The 15,000-nt window shown below is 43.0% G+C and overlaps 1 protein-coding gene across 1 annotated transcript in view; it reads left to right on the top strand.

The window, feature by feature from the left end:
- Positions 1-15,000, top strand: part of LOC110504379 (teneurin-2) — a 172,639-nt gene that overhangs the window by 116,298 nt on the left and 41,341 nt on the right. Inside the window, 2 exon segments of the mRNA XM_090221544.1 lie at positions 45-164; positions 314-575. Coding sequence (XP_090077670.1) covers positions 45-164; positions 314-575 — 382 coding nt within the window.

The following is a 15,000-nucleotide window of genomic DNA, read 5'->3' as shown; positions in this document are numbered from 1 at the left end:
TCGCTCTCTCTCTCTCTCTCTCGCTCTCTCTCTCTGTCTCTCAGCTTGGCGTCTCTGATCCGAGGTCAGGTGTTAACTACAGATGGTACTCCCCTGGTGGGAGTCAATGTTTCCTTCATCAATTACCCACACTATGGATACACACTCACACGCCAGGATGGAACGTACGTACCACACACACACACACACACACACACACACACACACGCCAGGATGGAACACACACACACACACACATATACACACACACACACACACATACACACACGGTACATAGTAACTAATCCTACAGCGTTTCTGATTCTGTCTCCAGGTTTGACCTGCTAGCAAATGGCGGTGGCTCGTTGACCCTGAGGTTTGAGCGTGCTCCGTTCATCACGCAAGACCGCACGGTGTGGTTACCATGGGGTCGTTTTTATGCAATGGATACGCTGGCGATGAAGACTGAGGAGAACACCATCCCAGGATGTGACCTCAGTGGCTTCCTCCGACCTGACCCTGTGGTCATCGCCTCACCCCTGTCATCGCTGTTCTCCTCTAGACCCAGGGACAAGCCCATTATACCTGAGACACAGGTAACCAGCCTCTGTTTTCATCTCCCTCCTCTGTCTCTCCTCTCTCTCCTCTCCTATCATTCCTCTGTCTCTCCTCTCTGTCTCTCCTCTCTCTCTCCTCTCCTATCATTCCTCTGTCTCTCATCTCTCTCTCCTCTCCTATCATTCCTCTGTCTCTCCTCTCTCTCTCCTCTCCTATCCTTCCTCTGTCTCTCCTCTCTCGCTCCTCTCCTATCATTCCTCTGTCTCTCCTCTCTCTCTCCAGGTGGTGTCAGGTAACCAGCCTCTCTTTAAATCTCCTTCCTCTGTCCTCTCATCCCTCTCTCCTCTCCTATCATTCCTCTGTCTCTCCTCTCCTATCATTCCTCTGTCTCTCCTCTCTCTCCTCTCCTATCATTTCTCTGTCTCTCCTCTCTCTCTCCTCTCCTATCCTTCCTCTGTCCTCTCATCCCTCTCTCCTCTCCTATCATTCCTGTCTCTCCTCTCTCTCTCCACGTGTTGTCAGGTAACGAGCCAATCACACTGTCATCTTTCCTTCATCTTTCCCATCTTATCTGTCCCCCATCTCTCCCTCTCTCGTCCATCTCTCTCGTCCATCTCTCCCTCTCTCGTCCATCTCTCTCCTCCATCTCTCCCTCTCTCGTCCATCTCTCTCCTCCATCTCTCCCTCTCTCGTCCATCTCTCTCCTCCATCTCTCCCTCTCTCGTCTATCTCTCTCGTCTATCTCTCTCGTCCATCTCTCTCGTCCATCTCTCTCATCCATCTCTCTCGTCCATCTCTCTCCTCCATCTCTCTCCACCTCTCTCCTCCATCTCTCTACTCCATCTCTCTCCTTCAACCCTCTCTCCTCCATCTCTCTCCTCCATCTATCTTCTCCATCTCTCTCCTCCATCTCTCATCCATCTCTCATTCATCTCTCCTTCACCTCTCTCCTCCTCCATCTCTCTCCTCCATCTCTCTCTCCTTCATCTCTCATCCATCTCTCATTCATCTCTCCTCCACCTCTCTCCTCCTCCATCTCTCTCCTCCATGTCTCTCTCCTTCATCTCTCATCCATCTCTCATTCATCTCTCCTCCACCTCTCTCCTCCTCCATCTCTCTCCTCCATCTCTCTCTCCTCCATGTCTCTCTCCTTCATCTCTCTCCTTCATCTCTCTCTCACCCATCTCTCTCATCCGTCTCTCCTCCATCTCTCTCCTTCATCTCTCTCTCATCCATCTCTCTCTGCTCCACATCTCTCCACATGTTTGATTTGTTCGATAATGTCCATTATTTATGTTCAAGTAGTTACTTTTGTTAGGGCGTTTAGTACACAAATCCAAACGCTCGTGCAGGTCCTGCCGAATGTCGGACGAAAAGTTCAAAAAGTTATATTACAGGTCGTAGAAACATTTCAAACTAAGTATAGAATCAATCTTTAGGAGAACCGGAGAATTCCATATTCTGTAGAAAAGCCATGGAACGCAGGTCGCTAGGTCGCAGGTCGCATGTGAAATGCGTGTGACCAGGACTTGGCTCTCTGCCAGACCACTGACTCAAAGAGCTCTCATCCAGCCCCACATCACAGTAGAAGCCTCATTCAAGTTTCTAAAGACGGTTGACATCTAGTGGAAGCCATAGGAAGTGCAACATAACCAATATCCCACTGTGTATTCAATAGGGCTGAGTTCAAAAACTACAAACCTCAGATTTTCATCCAAGCTACTCAATACTGCCCCTGCAGCCATAACAAGTTTTAATTAACACCTTTTTTTCTGGATGTTGATAATTAGTGAGTAACGGTCTAATTCTGCTCTGCATGGATTATTTGATGTTTTACGTTGTACACAGGGATATTTTTTGCAGAATTCTGCATGCAGAGTCTCAATTTGGTGTTTGTCCCATTTTGTGAATTCTTGGTTAGTGAGTGGACCCCAGACCTCACAACCATAAAGGGAAATGGGTTCTATAACTGATTCAAGTATTTTTAGTCAGATCCTATTTGGTATGTTGAATTTTATGTTCCTTTTGATGGCATTTTTGGATTCGTGGTTAAACTTGGAACATTGTTATTCTCAGAAGTATAGGAACATTAGTCACAAAAGAGACATGGGGGGGGGGGGGGGCATAATGAAGTTTGGGAGAGGCTGAGTGCAGGGACAACAATCGCATGTGACAAGACAATACTGATAAGGGGAAGAACCGTTGAAGGCTCATATCACTCAGTTCCCTGCTTAGCAAGAATGATGCAATGTTTAGAGATAAGGAGGAGACTCCACCAGCACAGGGGAAGCCATGTCTGTGTCTCAATTACAGCTGTATCGACCCGTTGGGAAGAATTCAACTTGGTTCAGCTTTTCTAGGAAGGTGACCAGATTTCTGAAATGAAAACTAGGGACATTTCCAGTTCCGTGGTCAATATATAATTAAAATATCCAATGTTATTATCTATTATATATAATATCAATATATAATTAAAATATCCAATGTTATTATCTATGAATTAACAAAGGGGGACAATTCCAGTTTCATGTATTTAGTCTAACAGGCCCACTGTGACAGAGAAAACAACTATACTACAGAAACACTATAGACAAGACAGAACTGTCCAATCTGAACAGCCATTCAGTGGTCCTGGTAGTCTGGGTAGAACTGATCTGAACAGCCATTCAGTGGTCCTGGTAGTCTGGGTAGAACTGATCTGAACAGCCATTCAGTGGTCCTGGTAGTCTGGGTAGAACTGATCTGAACAGCCATTCAGTGGTCCTGCTAGTCTTGGTAGAACTGATCTGAACAGCCATTCAGTGGTCCTGGTAGTCTGGGTAGAACTGATCTGAACAGCCATTCAGTGGTCCTGGTAGTCTGGGTAGAACTGATCTGAACAGCCATTCAGTGGTCCTGCTAGTCTTGGTAGAACTGATCTGAACAGCCATTCAGTGGTCCTGGTAGTCTGGGTAGAACTGATCTGAACAGCCATTCAGTGGTCCTGCTAGTCTTGGTAGAGCTGATCTGAACAGCCATTCAGTGGTCCTGGTAGTCTGGGTAGAACTGATCTGAACAGCCATTCAGAGGTCCTGGTAGTCTGGGTAGAACTGATCTGAACAGACATTCAGTGGTCCTGGTAGTCTGGGTAGAACTGATCTGAACAGCCATTCAGTGGTCCTGCTAGTCTTGGTAGAACTGATCTGAACAGCCATTCAGTGGTCCTGGTAGTCTGGGTAGAATACGAGCAGAAGAGAACATGAGTAAAATTGGAAAAAAAACAGAGACAATAGTATGTGTGAAATACTTAACAAAATAATAAAGAAGTAAGATGATGATGAGATTGGTAATTACATAATATACTTAAACCAACCTAATCTATATATTTTCTCAGAAGAATGTATTTTCTTCAGGATTGCTCTGTCTTTGGCCAGCTTCTCCATGAACTCCTGGCAGGGGAGGTTGAAGTTTGTCTTCACAATGAGCATGGCCTTGGTGGTAGGAACAGTGAACCTTTTTCTTGCTGCTGTCCATATATCATTCATTTGGGAGAACACTCTCTCTACTGGTGCATTACTTCCAGGTAAGCACATGACAACATACGCTAATCAAGCCAGGTTATCAAATCAAATCAAATTTTATTTGTCACATACACATGGTTAGCAGATGTTAATGCAAGTGTAGCGAAATGCTTGTGCTTCTAGTTCCGACAATGCAGTAATAACCAACAAGTAATCTAGCTAACAATTCCAAAACTACTACCTTATAGACACAAGTGTCAGGAGATAAAGAATATGTACATAAAGATATATGAATGAGTGATGGTACAGAGTGGCATAGGCAAGATACAGTAGATGGCATTGAGTACAGTATATACATATGAGATGAGTATGTAAACAAAGTGGCATAGTTAAAGTGGCTAGTGATACATGTATTACATAAAGATGCAGTAGATGATATAGAGTACAGTATATACGTATACATATGAGATGAATAATGTAGGGTACGTAAACATTATATTAGGTAGCATTGTTTAAAGTGGCTAGTGATATATTTTACATCATTTCCCATCAATTCCCATTATTAAAGTGGCTGGAGTTGAGTCAGTGTATTGGCAGCAGCCACTCAATGTTAGTGGTGGCTGTTTAACAGTCTGATGGCCTTGAGATAGAAGCTGTTTTTCAGTCTCTCAGTCCCAGCTTTGATGCACCTGTACTGACCTCGCCTTCAGGATGATAGCGGGGTGAACAGGCAGTGGCTCGGGTGGTTGTTGTCCTTGATGATCTTTATGGCCTTCCTGTGACATCGGGTGGTGTAGGTGTCCTGGAGGGCAGATAGTTTGCCCCCTGGTGATGCGTTGTGCAGACCTCACTACCCTCTGGAGAGCCTTACGGTTGTGGGCGGAGCAGTTGCCGTACCAGACGGTGATACAGCCCGACAGGATGCTCTCGATTGTGCATCTGTAGATGTTTGTGAGTTCTTTTGGTGACAAGCCGAATTTCAGCCTCCTGTGTAGGATGTCATTATCTTTGAAGTGGGTAACCACCGTGCTCCATCTCTGACTAAGCGGTGTCTCAGATGTCTTCTTCAAGTGATCCCCCCTTTAGGAACTCTTGCAGGCCAGTAACCTCGTCACACAATGCATCCTCATTGATGGTCACATTGGGGCATTTTTCCTGCAGTGTGCCTGCTGCCTTCTGGATCTCTTCACGCTAAGGTTGCCTTTTTAAAAGGAGACCATGTAAATCTTTTAGATGATCTATGTGCTTTCCCCATGCTTGCAAGTAGTTCACAGCCGTAGTGAAGAATGGTTGGGATGTTTTGAGAAAGCTCTCTTTAGACATGGCTCCATTTTCCTCTAGTTCTCTCAGAAGTCCTCTGACCAAAACTGAATTAAGTTGTCATCACGTCTTGCAGTCAATTTTGCCTCAACGTTTCTCAGAATTGCAGCTGACTCCACCTGGCCTTCAAGCATCTTGATCATGTCACTGAATACGGTCAAGTTTCCATGGACAAAGGCCAGCCAAAGTTCAGTCAGTGGATCTTCGAACATTGTTTGCAGGACAACAGGGCATTTGTCTTCAGAAAGAAAAAATGATTTCAATGAGACATACATTTTCAGCACCCTTTCTAGAGCAGGGAGCATGGACAGCCAGAGAACATTGCTGTGTCCTAAAATGTTATGGTACTCCTGGCCAACAAACTCACAAAAGCTCTTCAGTCTTTCTACTCTGACGGTGAAAATATAAAAATATCCAAATATCTTTGTGAGCAGGTACTCAACATCATATCCAAAGCTGTTCTGGCCGTGTTATGAATGATGTGGGCAGGACAACCTATCACCTCCCACTGCAGAGCATTTCTAACTTTGGTATGGACATTGACCATCCCCAGCCTATTCAGTCCTCCAAAGATGGAATGGAAAATAGTTGTGATGTCTTCACTATTATTCTACAATGTAGAAAATAGTAAAAATAAAGAAAAATCCTGGAGTAGGTGTGTGCAAACTTTTGACTGGTACTTGCTTAATTAATTAGATTAATTTTATGTTGTTTCTAGTCCATGAAAAATGAAAAACCCTCTGGTTTTCCGTTCGGATGGAACAGAAAATATGGAGCTGTACAACATGACGCTCATAAATTCAGAGCATTGTCAGATTGTTAGTTTGTAAATTCCGTCCGTTTCGCTCTCGGAGCGCACTCTGGACGTTCGGGCCGAGGACTAGGGTTGATTTGAGCATTCTGGCGGACGTCATTTTAATTATGAGGATCTCCTCTTTCTAATTATGTAAGCCTGGGCAGCTAGCTCAGTTGTCATCAAATGCTAGCCCCCAAATACTTTTTGCCCTTGGAACGCTGAACTACCCCCATTGTTTTCTAATGGAGAGACATTTGTCACCGATTGCTAGACCAGAAATAGTCAGAAGTTTTAATTTCTTCCCTACTTTTTCATTACGCAGACATAAGCACAGTTGACACCATCGAGGTGCGGATGTTTACTTTCTACACAAGTTGTTTTTTCCAGTTTCGTCCGACAAACAGATTGTAGTAGTAAAATAAAAATGGCTACATTTTTTTATGGAATTCTAAGCATCACTCCAGTCAAAACAGGCTCTGCGAACATTCAACTCCATTAATTTGCTATGGGCCCGTGTGTTACAGGTTTTCTTCGGGTGAAGTAGAGTCGGACCAAAATGCAGCCTGGTATTCTTGAAACATGTTTAATGAAGACGAAAAAACAAACAATACAAAAACAACAAACGTAACGTGAAACCCTTTACAGCCTATCTGGTGACAACAAACACAGAGACAGGAACAATCACCCACGAAACACTCAAAGAATATGGCTGCCTAAATATGGTTCCCAATCAGAGACAACGATAAACACCTGCCTCTGATTGAGAACCACTCCAGACAGCCATAGACTTTGCTAGAGAACCCCACTAAGCCACAATCCCAATACCTACGAAAACCCCAAGACAAAACACACCACATAAATAAACCCATGTCACACCCTGGCCTGACCAAAATAATAAAGAAAACACAAAATACTAAGAACCAGGGTGTGACATCGTGCTAGTGTTCCAGTTTAGCCAATGTTCTTTAAGCCACTTTTCAACCTTGGGTGAATTTTGACTCGTTCTATTGTCTAGCCTATAGATAGCCAGAGCGAATTTACGAAAAGCACCTGAATGTCCATTGAGAAAGCACAACGACTATACCATTTAGCTAAGCTAAGAATGACGGGAATGATCAAGTCAATAAACGTTGGGTAGTTAGATAACCTATAGTTAATATACTGGCAAGTTTATGTACAACTACTAACGTTAGGAAGCTAGATAACATACCGGTACATACTGCTGTAATGATATGCTATGTGGTTTGTAAGGACAGCGTAGCTAACAAATTGTCAGCCAACATAATGTGTAAGGTAACTTACTTGAAAAGGCATTACTTTACTACATTGAATAGCAGGCTAACCCTTGGTTGTTAGGGCAAACCTGGTCTGTGATAGGAGGGTGGTTTTCCACACCTAGCTCGGCAATTACACTATTCTTTAGTAAAGGTTGAATAGTCTATTGTTCCGCTATTAGCCCCCTTCCCCAACTTACAACAAATTGTTGTTCCCATCTCATTCCTGTCCCTCTTCCATGTGTCATCATTCTGCTCCTGAGTGGCTCGCTTGTGGGCGTGCTGGCAGGATATGGCAGCATCTTCGGTTGTGCATCAAGAATTCTGCATACGGTAGCACGTTTGTATGAAGGTGTGGTTATTCACAGGCAAATTGTTATATGCTATGGAGGTACATTTGTGTCTTTTTGTTGAGAGCAAAACCTTTTTTATTTTCCATCCAAAATAATTGTTCTGAAAGCAACTTCTTTCCGACACAAAGGAAGTGAAAGCGGACACCTACGAAGATGGCATCTCAGGTAAGCAGCACTGGACTGTATTTACATATCCTAAAAGTGGCATATGCTGCTTTAGATTGAATGGTCATATCTTAGTTATTATTTTCACTTCTATAAAAAAATAAGCTGTTTTCTTTACTTTCAGAGAGCGAGTTGATCAAGGGGTTGAAAATCTAGATATTGCCAGATGTTCACTGTGTGAGGAACAGGCAAAAGTGTCCATAACCCGAGGTAATTAAACTGTTCTGTGTTATTCTTCTCTATCTCTGCCTGTCTTGTTGTACACGGAACCTGTCTCACATGCATTAATTTAAAAACCCTTAAGATGTCAGCTGCTAATTTTCAGATTTACACCACATTAACACAGACATTTTCACTGGACTATCTGTTGCTGCTATGTCATTATTTCCCTGGGGGTTAGCCTCGCAATAACCAAGTGGTGAGACACAGCCCTCTATAGTAAAATGTTTCAGGTACACTCCGATAGGTGTCTGCGTCACATACAGTATCTTCTATTGACATTATCTTCTATTGGTTGTCCTCATGTGTCTGTTTTTCAGCATAAAGTACTCTGTAGCCTGGGACTCCAGGTGACACCACACACAATAACAGTCTCTCTTCACTTCATCCCTCTCCCCCTTCTCCCTAAATCCTCTAGGTTATATCAGCTGTTTTGGTGAACCCCTCCCGCATCTGAACTGGCTGACACAGAGGTCACTGCATGGTCATAGGTGAGAGGTCACTTGGTCGGGTCAACAGGAAGTATTATTAAAGAGATGCTTTACATTGAAATACAGACAGAGATGTAGTAGTCCCAGAGTTAATGATCCAAGGTCAGTTTTGCATTTCACCTCCTGATTATGATGACTAACCGTGTTAAAATATAAAAATTCAATTCTTAATCTTGCTCTCTCTCTATCCATCTGTCACTCATCTGCAGGTATGTTTTGATGTGAGAGAGGAAGCCAGTCCCGTCATCTTAAGATAACCTTCGGGCCAACTGGGAGCCCAAGGCTGGTTAGGAGACACCGCAATTGTGATGAACTGAGAGAATATTAGGGTAGCACTGTAATTCATGAATCATATGCTGTCTGTCGCTGTTCTTACCTCTTTCCCTTTCTGTTTTCTACACCTCTCTCCCCACTTTGTCTTTCTTCCTCATTTTATAATGCTCACAATATGTGCATTGAAGTACAGATTGAACTTGTATTTATAATATAATATTACCAATTAGCATAATTATAATGCATGTATGCATTTATAACACCTGGATAATGAACTTCTCTCAATAAAGTGTTTCACATTCTCCACTGGTTGAAATGAAGTATCTCATTGAAATACTGTCCTCTGTCCTCAGATTAATGCAGATGAAGGGAGTTAAATATCCATTGTTTTTGTTTCTGTATATATGAATTACAAATCAATCATGTTTCTAGTCTATTGCATAGTTACAATGTGTAATCATTGATGTCCCGGGAGCAGGAGTGGTAAACACTGTTGAAGTGTATATCTGTAATACATACGTGCAGACACAGAGTCATTCAAATAATGGAGTTTGATATAACTGAAGAAGAATGTCTGAGATTCATACCTGAACCACACCTTTATTTGCCAAGGAAGAGTACATGATCAGTGAATATATTCAATGTACAGGCTACAATGTGGGCATCTCATGCGTGGTAATAACTACAGTACATAGGACTTGCATCCTTGGCACAATAAAGGCATACAGTTATTTTTATCCTCCACTACACAATAAGCAAATAAATAGTTAGCTAGCTATGTTACTCCAGCTGCATTGCAAGGCAAGCTTAGACAACTGTACATTACTTGTTCAGTAAATGCTTTAGGTAACTAGATTCTTTACATCCACTGTGTCACAAGAAGACAGCCTGGTTTGCTTGTTTTCTCAGGAGTCCCTAAAACATGAAACAACACAAATTACAAATGAATTATCTTAACACCAGCTAGCTGGTTAATGTTAGCTAGTCAGATAACTTGCTAAGTAGAAATTAACTTTATGACCAAAAAATATATTCATCTCAATTGCAAATGTTTTGCTTGACATTACAACTACTTACATCTGGTTCCACCGTAATGTCTTGCCAGCCATCTTTGTTGAAGAACACCACCGGGCACGGCTGGCTCGCGTCAAAATTTGGCGTTGGAACCATTCGATATGATTGGTCATATAAAAACCTTGGGACCCAAATGCATAATGACTGCTCAAACTCCCTCTCCTGGTGGTCTGGAGCAATGAAGCTGTGACACAGGGTACTTCTAAGTCCCGCGGTGCCAGCTCGCAACTTTTAAAGGAGGAACCACTGTATCTATAGTTGTGTGTGCACTAGGGCAATGGTGTGTAGATGGAATTTGTGGTCCTAGCAACTAGACCTTTTTTGGAACACCATTATTTTGGTCATACTTTGATTTACTGTCAGGGCCCAGGTCTGGCAGAATCTGTGCAGAAAATCTAGGTGCTGCGATAGGCCCTCCTTGGTTGGTGACAGAAGCACCAGATCATCAGCAAATAGTAGACATTTGACTTCAGATACTAGTAGGGTGAGGCCGGACTTCAGATACTAGTAGGGTGAGACCGGGCTTCAGATACTAGTAGGGTGAGACCGGGCTTCAGATACTAGTAGGGTGAGACCGGGCTTCAGATACTAGAAGGGTGAGACCGGGCTTCAGATACTAGTAGGGTGAGACCGGGCTTCAGATACTAGTAGGGTGAGACCGGGCTTCAGATACTAGTAGGGTGAGACCAGGCTTCAGATACTAGTAGGGTGAGACCGGGCTTCAGATACTAGTAGGGTGAGACCGGGCTTCAGATACTAGTAGGGTGAGACCGGGCTTCAGATACTAGTAGGGTGAGACCGGGCTTCAGATACTAGTAGGGTGAGACCGGGCTTCAGATACTAGTAGGGTGAGACCAGGCTTCAGATACTAGTAGGGTGAGACCAGGCTTCAGATACTAGTAGGGTGAGACCAGGCTTCAGATACTAGTAGGGTGAGACCAGGCTTCAGATACTAGTAGGGTGAGACCAGGCTTCAGATACTAGTAGGGTGAGGCCGGGTGTTGCAGACTGTTCTAGTGCCCTTTTTTGCCAATTTTAACCGCACACTTGTTTGTGTTCATATTTTATAATGTTGTGTGTTTTTCCCCCAACACCACTTTCCATCCATTTGAATAGCAGACCCTCATGTCAAGTTAAGTCGAAGGCTTTTTTGAAATCAACAAAGCATGTGAATAATTTGTTTGTTTGTTTGTCAATTAGGGTGTGGTTGTACGATAATTTGTTAAAAAGCCAATTTGACATTTGCTCAGTACATTGTTTTTACTGAAGAAATGTACGAGTCTGCTGTTAATGATAATGCAGAGGATTTTCCCAAGGTTGCTGTTGACACATATCCCACAGTAGTTATTGGTGTCAAATTTGTCTCCACTTTTGTGGATTGGGGTGATCAGTCTTTGGTTCCAAATATTGGGGAAGATGCCAGAACTAAGGATGATGTTAAAGAGTTTTAGTATAGCCAATTGGAATGTGTTGTCTGTATATTTTAGCATTTCATTTAGAATACCATCAAAACCACAGGCCTTTTTGGATTGGAGGGTTTTTATTTTGTCCTGTAGTTGGGTTCTGGTAGTGGGTTCTGGTAGTGGGTTCTGGTAGTCTTTAATAGTTGATTCTAAGATGTGTATTTCATCATGTATATGCTTTGCTCTTTGATCTTTGTTATAGTGTGTCGTGGAAATTTCCTCTATTTACCAAATCATGGGAGCAAACCATACACACAAGTCAGAGTTAGTTCTAAAAGTCCATCTTTAATTATATAAGCTCTATAGCATTTTGACTTTCAACAGTTCAGTAGTTGAGAGTTCCCACACAATGGCAAAATGGGATCCTTTATAGCAAAGATCACACATAGTCAGACAGCATAGACATAATTCATCGTTCAGCTTTGTCTCCTTTCCCAAACCCCAGAACCATAAACCAATCCTCCATATCAACAGGCATATATCAAATTGTCCTTTAGATACAATCCACTCTAAATACAAACTCACGGAGAGGAGAGTGAGGCTATAGGTTAAGATAAAAGGGAGCATGAGAATGATTCCAGACACTGCCACCCTCCTTTCCCCACTAGAAAAAGGTAGGGAGTAAAAGATATGTTTACACATGATGACGCTTTGACCTCTCCCCTCTCTGTGGCCCATGCAACTTAGTTTTGACATAGAACAGATAACTGCAACCTCGCCACAGCATTATACAAAAATACCATTCTGATGAGAAGTAACTTACACCCATTTGAAGAATATAAAAACATCTTACATATATTCTGAATCTTCCCTAACAAGTGCCAAAAGATTGGAGAAGTGGTTTATCCATACATCTCCATTTTGGATAGATAATTATTTGTGTTGTTGTTTGTTTAGTGTTTTACAATTTTCCCAGAAGTGGTTAGAGTCTATGGATTCTTCACTTACATTGAGCTGATTTCTGACGTGCTGTTCCTTCTTTTTCCGTAGTGTATTTCTGTATTGTTTTAGTGATTCACCATAGTGAAGGCGTAGGCTCAGGTTTTCTGGGTTGGACAGCTTTCTCAATTTCTTTCTTAGGATTTTGCATTCTTCTTCAAACCATTTGTCATTGTTGTTCATTTTCCCGTTTTACATTTTTAGATTTGATAGGGAAGCTGAGAGGTTAAATATACAGTGAAGATGTTCTACTGCCAAGTTTACACCTTCATGTCACGTTGGTATAAATGGATTAGGGAGACAGACGCAGGAATGCGTAATAGGGTTTTTTATTCAGCCCAAGACCAAACAAACACGTAACAAAAACACAGTGTTTTGTTACGCGGGGTGGGGGGGGGGGGGGTCTGGGAGAGTGTCTCGGAGGTCTGGCCAGTGTGTCTAGTGATCTGTTGCTCCTGTGTGAAGGGCTGCGTTTGAGAGCGATGTCCTTTAGGGTCCGGACGAAGATGGGCACTGCTGCCTTGTATACAGTGCCTTGCGAAAGTATTCGGCCCCCTTGAACTTTGCAACCTTTTGCCACATTTCAGGCTTCAAACATAAAGATATAAAACTGTATTTTTTTGTGAAGAATCAACAACAAGTGGGACACAATCATGAAGTGGAACGACATTTATTGGATATTTCAAACTTTTTTAACAAATCAAAAAATGAAAAATTGGGCATGCAAAACTTTTCAGCCCCCTTAAGTTAAAACATTTGTAGCGTCACATTTTGCTGCGATTACAGCTGTAAGTCGCTTGGGGTATGTCTCTATCAGTTTTGCACATCGAGAGACTGACATTTTTTCCCATTCCTCCTTGCAAAACAGCTCGAGCTCAGTGAGGTTGGATGGAGAGCATTTGTGAACAGCAGTTTTCAGTTCTTTCCACAGATTCTCGATTGGATTCAGGTCTGGACTTTGACTTGGCCATTCATAATCACCTGGATATGATTATTTTTTAACCATTCCATTGTAGATTTTGCTTTATGTTTTGGATCATTGTCTTGTTGGAAGACAAATCTCCGTCCCAGTCTCAGGTCTTTTGCAGACTCCATCAGGTTTTCTTCCAGAATGGTCCTGTATTTGGCTCCATCCATCTTCCCATCAATTTTAACCATCTTCCCTGTCCCTGCTGAAGAAAAGCAGGCCCAAACCATGATGCTGCCACCACCATATTTGACAGTGGGGATGGTGTGTTCAGGGTGATGAGCTGTGTTGCTTTTACGCCAAACATAACATTTTGCATTGTTGCCAAAAAGTTCAATTTTGGTTTCATCTGACCAGAGCACCTTCTTCCACATGTTTGGTGTGTCTCCCAGGTGGCTTGTGGCAAACTTTAACCGACACTTTTTATGGATATCTTTAAGAAATGGCTTTCTTCTTGCCACTCTTCCATAAAGGCCAGATTTGTGCAATATACAACTGATTGTTGTCCTATGGACAGAGTCTCCCACCTCAGCTGTAGATCTCTGCAGTTCATCCAGAGTGATCATGGGCCTCTTGGCTGCATCTCTGATCAGTCTTCTCCTTGTATGAGCTGAAAGTTTAGAGGGACGGCCAGGTCTTGGTAGATTTGCAGTGGTCTGATACTCCTTCCATTTCAATATTATCGCTTGCACAGTGCTCCTTGGGATGTTTAAAGCTTGGGAAATCTTTTTGTATCCAAATCCGGCTTTAAACTTCTTCACAACAGTATCTTGGACCTGCCTGGTGTGTTCCTTGTTCTTCATGATGCTCTCTGCGCTTTTAACGGACCTCTGAGACTATCACAGTGCAGGTGCATTTATACGGAGACTTGATTACACACAGGTGGATTGTATTTATCATCATTAGTCATTTAGGTCAACATTGGATCATTCAGAGATCCTCACTGAACTTCTGGAGAGAGTTTGCTGCACTGAAAGTAAAGGGGCTGAATAATTTTGCACGCCCAATTTTTCATTTTTTGATTTGTTAAAAAAGTTTGAAATATCCAATAAATGTCGTTCCACTTCATGATTGTGTCCCACTTGTTGTTGATTCTTCACAAAAAAATACAGTTTTATATCTTTATGTTTGAAGCCTGAAATGTGGCAAAAGGTCGCAAAGTTCAAGGGGGCCGAATACTTTCGCAAGGCACTGTATGTGGACCTGGTCGTTAAGTCCAGGGTGGAGTGGTTGGCACTGCTGCCTTGTATAGGTGGACCTGGTCGTTAAGTCCAGGGTGGAGTGGTGGGCACTGCTGCCTTGTATAGGTGGACCTGGTCGTTAAGTCCAGGGTGGAGTGGTGGGCACTGCTACCTTGTATAGGTGGACCTGGTCGTTAAGTCCAGGGTGGAGTGGTGGGCACTGATACCTTGTATAGGTGGACCTGGTCGTTAAGTCCAGGGTGGAGTGGTGGGCACTGCTGCCTTGTATAGGTGGACCTGGTCGTTAAGTCCAGGGTGGAGTGGTGGGCACTGCTGCCTTGTATAGGTGGACCTGGTCGTTAAGTCCAGGGTGGAGTGGTGGGCACTGCTACCTTGTATAGGTGGACCTGGTCGTTAAGCCCAGGGTGGAGTGGTGGGCACTGCTACC

This window comes from Oncorhynchus mykiss, chromosome 25 (assembly GCF_057628025.1).
Source record: "Oncorhynchus mykiss isolate SJ-2025 chromosome 25, ASM5762802v1, whole genome shotgun sequence".
In the NCBI taxonomy this organism is placed as follows: Eukaryota; Metazoa; Chordata; class Actinopteri; order Salmoniformes; family Salmonidae; genus Oncorhynchus; species Oncorhynchus mykiss.
This window is presented reverse-complemented; position numbering and strand designations above follow the sequence as displayed.